The sequence below is a fragment of the Solanum stenotomum genome, chromosome 3 (assembly GCF_019186545.1).
Source record: "Solanum stenotomum isolate F172 chromosome 3, ASM1918654v1, whole genome shotgun sequence".
Lineage (NCBI taxonomy): Eukaryota > Viridiplantae > Streptophyta > Magnoliopsida > Solanales > Solanaceae > Solanum > Solanum stenotomum.
The window spans coordinates 3,695,094-3,702,085 of NC_064284.1; the positions used below are offsets into that span (position 1 = coordinate 3,695,094).

Consider the following 6,992-nt stretch of genomic DNA (forward strand, 5'->3'; position numbering starts at 1 on the left):
TTTTTTAAAAAAAACACATAACTGTATATATATATATACACGATGAAATTATTGAATATTATTTTTAGTGGCATATGCTTTTAAATTGCTTCACATGTGATGTAACATGTTAGTTATAAAATTTCTTATAATGTTTTCTTCTCTCTTTTCTTAATCTAACTATTGAAATATCTAAATTGAGTTAAGCTATAAAGAATACAAATAATACTTATTATATATATCCATTGAAGTTATAAATTATAATGCAAATTAACCTTTACTTTTAAAATCGTTCCTTTTCATTAAATATATGTCTAATTAATTTTGTTCAAACCATCAAAATCGTCAAATTAATGTAAAACGGTAATTCATTTACATAAAATTTATTAAGTTATTTAGTTTTAAAATTTTGAAAATTGAATTCTTGTAAAAATAAAGATGTGTTATATAGTTCTTTGTTTTACACTCTTACTCTGTACACCTTCTGATTAAATTTAAACTTATTCTCTATTGTATGGTTTCAGTAAATATTATATTCGGCTAAATATTATTTATCATCATTATCTTATTCTACCCATTAATAATTTTAAAAATAATTTAATAAAAATATTATAAGAGACAAAGTGGAATTAGAAAAAGAATAAATAAACAACAATATAACAAAATGCAACGACTATTCAAAAGTGCATCCCCCATTAAAAATGAGATGTGAGACAACCCTCTCAAGGCCAATTCCGATCTACCGATAATACAAGTGAGATCTGAAAAAACAAGCCATTATTTTATTAGAGAGCTTATAGCAACCTCTCAAATCAACATCAGGCCGATTTAAATAAATTGTTGTACGATAAAAATAAATAAATTGTTTAATAATAAAAAAGGCAAAATAAAAAAAAGAAAGATAACAATCCTATAATAATAAATTTTCATGGTTAAATAAATATAAATTTCGTAATATAATACAATAAAAGGTGAGTAATAATTTTAATAAATATTATTTTATTTTTTAAAATAAAATTAAAAAATACAATACAATAGATTGACATTTGTGAACTGTGAAGAGGAATATCTTAGCCGAAATACTGTACCGTTCCACTGTTTCAGGCCGGTGAAACCATGCCGGCAATTTTAAACTCTTCCCTCTTTAACTTCCACCACCACCCACTGTTTTCGACGGCGGTTCTCTCACTCCGCCGCCACCACCTTAACGTCTCTCTCTTTTCAGCTTCACGCACTACTCTCAGAGCTTACTCTACTTCTTCCTCCTCAGTACCCATTGAATCATCGGCGAACCAGAATGTTCGAACCGGACGGTCCGGTTCAGCGACTTCGCCTCCAGTTGAACACGATACTGCTCAGAAAATCGACGTCAATCCTCCTAAAGGTACCCGAGATTTCCCCCCTGAAGACATGCGCCTCCGCAATTGGCTCTTCCATCACTTCAGAGAGGTATATGTATAAATTGATTACATTGTCTGCTGTTGTTGTTGCTGCTGCCGCCCTTGTACATTTGCTAATTTGTTTTTACATATTTCAGGTATCTCAGCAATTCGGTTTTGAAGAGGTTGATTTTCCTGTGCTAGAGTCGGAGGCTCTTTATATTAGGAAGGCTGGGGAGGAAATTAGAGACCAGGTTTGTAACTGGTGATTTTGTTGTCTTGTGAATTGGTAAATGCTAGGAGACCTTGGATTGTGAGCCAAATTATGACGAGGGGTGTGCTGATTTTGCTGGATCAAACTAGCTAACATTTAATTGTAGTCGGTGCATGATATGATTTGTTCTACATAAAAAGTGTTATTTATTTTGCTCTGCTTCATTTTTCTTTTGTTTATCAAGAAAAATATTAGTAGTTGGTTTGCTCGCATTATGGTTTGGCATGAGGAGTCTATAAGCTGATTTTAGTTCTAATTTGCTATTCTTGTAAGATACCTTTGTATCTAGGAACCAGAGACTTGCATTCTTTTCTATTTTTGTTACTTTATTTCTATCCAAATAAGAAGAAAACTATCAATTTGAACTCTTAACTTTTAAATAGTACGCTATAACAATTTTCTATAAACTTCCTCTCAAGTTACCCCAAATCACTTGCTAAGTTTTGTGACTGGATCTGATAGGTATAAAATCATGTTTCAGATAGAAGACTAAGAATAATTACAGGAAATGATTTGGTTCCCAACTGGTATTTCTTCTCTGAAGTGCTGTCATAAATGGGCATTTTTTCTACAAAAGATGTATTTTCCAATTTTCTCTTACCAACCATTCCTTGAGAGTGCGGGTGTGAATACCTAAATGAGGGTAATAGGTGATAGGCTATTTGAAATCTTAATCACAACTCATGGTTGAGATTACTTGATACTATTTCTCTTTTATCCCACTCTAACAATCCCGTTTTCGAGTTGGAAAAGTTTCCCATCTACAAGTATTTGAAGTATTGCACAAATCACTTCTTCGTACATTTCAACTACTTTTGTGAGCATGACTTAACCTATCAACAACAAATCGTTGTCAGTGTGTATAAGTTAAACTCATATACACTTATTTTTCTTAATTAGCGCTATACTTTGTTAGATCCCCCCTTAATGCTGCTGTGCGTTTGAAGACCTAGCTGATTTGGCCTTTTTCTTTTTTAACTACTCTGCTTATCGTTGAGCTAGGTAGGCTAGACTTGTTATGTTGTCTTAAGCATTGCAAAGAAAGAAACTGAAATGCAATGAACAATGATTTTTTTGAGAAGGTAACATTTTCTTGTATAACTATTTGCTACATAAAAACATTTTTTGAGAAGGTAACATGAACAATAATATCATTTGTTCTCTTTCTATATTGCAGCTTTACTGTTTTGAAGACCGTGGCAACCGTCGAGTTGCATTGAGGCCTGAGCTGACTCCTTCATTGGCAAGACTTGTGATACAGAAAGGGTAAATATCTAATTAGTTTTATTTGTGTTAGAACGTCATGATTCTTCAGCGACTTCTCAACGTTCACCATTCATTTATATTCTATTACACTTTTGTATCCAGGCGGGGATGCCACATTTTGATCTGCACGTTTTTTTCTGTCCAGAAAATCTGTATCTCTTCCATTGAAATGGTTTGCTATTGGACAATGCTGGCGTTATGAGAGAATGACCAGGGGAAGACGTCGTGAACATTACCAATGGAATATGGATATAATTGGTGTACCAGATGTAACGGTAGGTTAAGCTCTATATATTTGGTTGATCCTTGGTATTGTAATAAAGCATTTGAAAAGAACCCGAGGGCGCGACTTTAGTGGTCAATGGAGTGAGTTGGGAACCATGAGGTTTCATGTTCAAATTCCAGCGGAGGCAAAACTACTAGGTGATTTCTTCCTATCGTCCAAAGCCTTGGTAGACAGAATTAACCCCTAGGAATTAGTTGAGATGGTGCAAACATGCCTGTACACCACAGTTTATTGTACTTGTCTGTTTACATGTAGCAACTTCTATATAAAATGCCCCTTTTAGACCGAGTCAACTACATCTCAATCAGTCTGAAGATATGTTAGGATTAGATTTTCTAAGTAAAAATGCTTGGTAAATTTTTGGGTTAGACATGATAATATTTCCTGGCAAAAGGAATGACTAGTTCTGGTTCTTGGATCAAAATCTTCTCATGTCTGAAATTGAAGTCCTAAGTCATTAGATGTGGACATAGCTTGATTTCTGAATAGGTTATTTTGCTCACTGATTGTAACCTTCATGTTAGATTGAACATAACTTGTATTCTTAGCACTCATTTGAGGTATTCTTTCCCTCTTCCATATGTTGCATGTAAGTTCTGAGTTTTTCCAGAGAAAGATGTTTTCTTGGTGCTGAAGCTTCAAATATATAATACAATGGTTTAGATGGTAATTTCACATTTTCACTCACCCAATTTATTTGTAATTCCTCTTTCTTTTAGGGTGAAGCAGAGCTGATATCTTCAATTATTACCTTCTTCAAGCGCATAGGCCTCACAGCATCAGATGTTGGGTTTAAGGTCTCTAGTAGAAAGGTGTGTGCTTATGTTTTTTTCCGTATCATTCACCAGAACAATCTCTATTGTGTTCTTGCTACTTGTTTGCATCTCAGTTACCAGAATAGATATGTTTCGAAAGAACACATGATTTAAATGTCATTTTGTGTCAATATCATAGAATCGGAGATTCATCGTATGCTATTGTCATTTCTTCTCAATTTACAAAACCCACTTTCTACTTAGTGACATACCAAAATTTATGCTACTGATGCAGTATTTATACTACTGCCACAATTTTATTATCATATTACTTTAAAAAAACAATTTTATTATAATAATGAATCGTTAGAAACTTAGGTTGAAGCATGACATGTTTCACTTGATCAACCAGCTTGTAAACCATTACTTCAATCACATTCTTTTCTACTACCTCCATAGTATACAAATTAAATCAGAACACAAATAGACTGTAATAGTTACTTGATAGGTTGTGCAAAAAAGGGATACTTGTGATGCGCATTATGAAGAAATGGACCTTTGTGACCTCAATATACATGGTAATATATAGGGGATACTAGTGATTTTACATTTGAGAAGCTATATCAATAGACATTGAAGAAGGGGTGGTTCCTAATGGTGTTAATAAGTTGTGTTGCATGATTTCTTTGGTGTGTTCTTAAAGTTTAGGGACAATGCCGCTCTTAATTCAATCCCAAAAGCTAGCTTATGAGGTGAGGATTATCCAAAATCATATAAGGAGATAAACCCATCGCTCAACCAATGTGGGACATTTAAGACCACCTCACGCCCAAGACAAGCATGGATAATGTAACATGGGGGCCAACATTGGCTAAACGATATACCAGGAATTGAGATGAGTCTAAATTTGATACAATGTTTAAGTGTATGTCCATCTCATCTATAACCNCCCCCCCCCCCCCCCCCCCCCCCCCCTTTTTTTACTTAATTCTTCCACATCCATAAACTGAAATAAGAAAGTAGCTATTAACTTGTTAAATTTTTTCGAAAGCTTAAAAGAAGCCTAGTTCATAGTAGATTATTATCATGTTAGATAATAATTTCATGTTTTACTAGTAACTTGGTCTTTATATTGATGATATTGTCCCAGACAAATGCGAAATACTATTTCTTTTTTTTTTGAAACTTGGTAACTTTGTATAATAACACAATAGTACATGGGCAGTACTAAACCTTATATACAGATGAACTCCAAAACTCCACTGTTCTAAATCTAAATTGAATCTAAAACATCAATTATAGAGACAGTTTCATTTGAGTATAATTGATTGCACCAAAAACATAACAACAAAATGCAGTTGAGTTCAACTTTCTGCATACTATTCTCTATGCTCTCAAAACACCTAGAATTTCTCTCTTTCCAGGTTGCCCACCAGATTGAAGCAGGGATAATTCTCCATCTCGTTCTGTCTTTAGCTAGCACTCCTACCTCCTCCCAACTTTTTAGGGCTTCAGTCATTCTCCTAGGCATAGCCCAGGATATGCCTTTGAGACTCAAGAATACCCTCCATAACTGTTGGGTAAATTTGCAGTGTAGAAAAAGATGGTTAACAGTTTCTGATGTTTCTCCACAAAGAAAGCACCTAGAACATAAGGTTATCCCCCTTCATAACATTATCCTGTGTCAAAGCTGCTTCCTTAGCTAGCAGCCATATAAAACATGAGACTTTATAAGGAATTCTGTCTTTCCAAATTTGTCTTCATGGCCAGGTAGGAATCTGTTGACTTGGTTGCTCCATCAACCTGTAAGCTGCACCTACTTTAAATATACCTTTGCTGCTTCCTTTCCACCATAATGCATCCTCTTCAGCCTGGAGTCCATTGAAGTTTCCAACAATGTTAAGAAATTCTGCCACTCTCATCACTTCCCAGTCATTGAGATGTCTTCTGAACTGGAAATTCCAGCCCTGTGTTGTCCAAATCTCTGCAATAGTCCTTTGTTGTGAGAGAACTAGGTTATATATGTCTGGAAAGAGGAGTTCCAGATTACTTGACTCATGCCATTCATCTTTCCAGAATTTGGTCTTGTTCCCATTCCCCACTTTCACCTTGGAGTTGAGTTTGACTTCCTCCTATAATTCTCTTATGGATCTCCATAAACTGACCCCATAAGGTGAAGTCACATCCTTGGTCATCCAACTATCTTCCGCCTCATATTTGGCACCTACCACTCTTTTCCACATTAACTGATCTTCAAAAGAGTACCTCCACAACCATTTCATTCTGAGTGCTTCACTTTGAAATATCAGATTTTTTATTCCCAATCCGCCATTCTTTTTCCCAGTTACCACAGATTCCCATTTCACCAGGTGAAATCTTTTCTTCTCATTGTTACCTTGCCACAAAAAATTCCTTCTTATCCTATCCAATTTTTTGATGACCCTTGCTGGAATAGGAAATAATGACATCATGTATGTTGGTAGAGCATTAAGTACTGAGTTGATGAGGGTCAACCTCCCTCCCATAGATAAGTATTGAGTTTTCCATCTAGCCAATTTTTTCTCGCACTTCTCTATCACATGCCATTCCAGATGTCAATAGACTTGGATTTTGCTCCCAAAGGCATGCCCAAGTAGGTTGTTGGCAAAGTGCCAACTACACCCCCAAGAATTGAGGCTATATAACTCATATTATTGACTCCATTAATGGGATACATAAAGCTTTTCCGCCAATTAATATGCAAGCCAGATACCCCTTCAAATAGGACAAGGATCACCCTTAAATATTTCAGTTGTTCTTCCTCAGCTCCACAGAAGATGAGTGTATCATCGGCATATTGAAGGTGTGTCACTTCCAAACTTTCAGCACCATCTCTCGACACATCAAAACCTTTCAATCATCCTCTTGTGTTAGCTGTCTTAATCATACTGTTCAGACCCTCCATAGTGATTAAGAACAGGAAAGGTGATAGTGGGTCACCTTGCCTGTGCCCTCTTTGTGAGCTGAAAAAACCTGCAGGAAGCCTATTGATTAGAACAGAAAAGTTTATTGTT

At 35.3% G+C, this 6,992-nt stretch overlaps 1 protein-coding gene across 1 annotated transcript in view; it reads left to right on the forward strand.

Moving 5' to 3' along the window:
* The first annotated feature begins 969 nt into the window (after positions 1-969).
* LOC125858407 (histidine--tRNA ligase, chloroplastic/mitochondrial) overlaps positions 970-6,992 on the forward strand; it is a 10,576-nt gene continuing 4,553 nt past the window's right edge. The window contains exons 1-5 of the mRNA XM_049538178.1: positions 970-1,428; positions 1,517-1,612; positions 2,810-2,898; positions 3,044-3,173; positions 3,904-3,996. Coding sequence (XP_049394135.1) covers positions 1,096-1,428; positions 1,517-1,612; positions 2,810-2,898; positions 3,044-3,173; positions 3,904-3,996 — 741 coding nt within the window. The 5' untranslated portion in view covers positions 970-1,095. The remainder of the gene's footprint in view (positions 1,429-1,516; positions 1,613-2,809; positions 2,899-3,043; positions 3,174-3,903; positions 3,997-6,992) is intronic.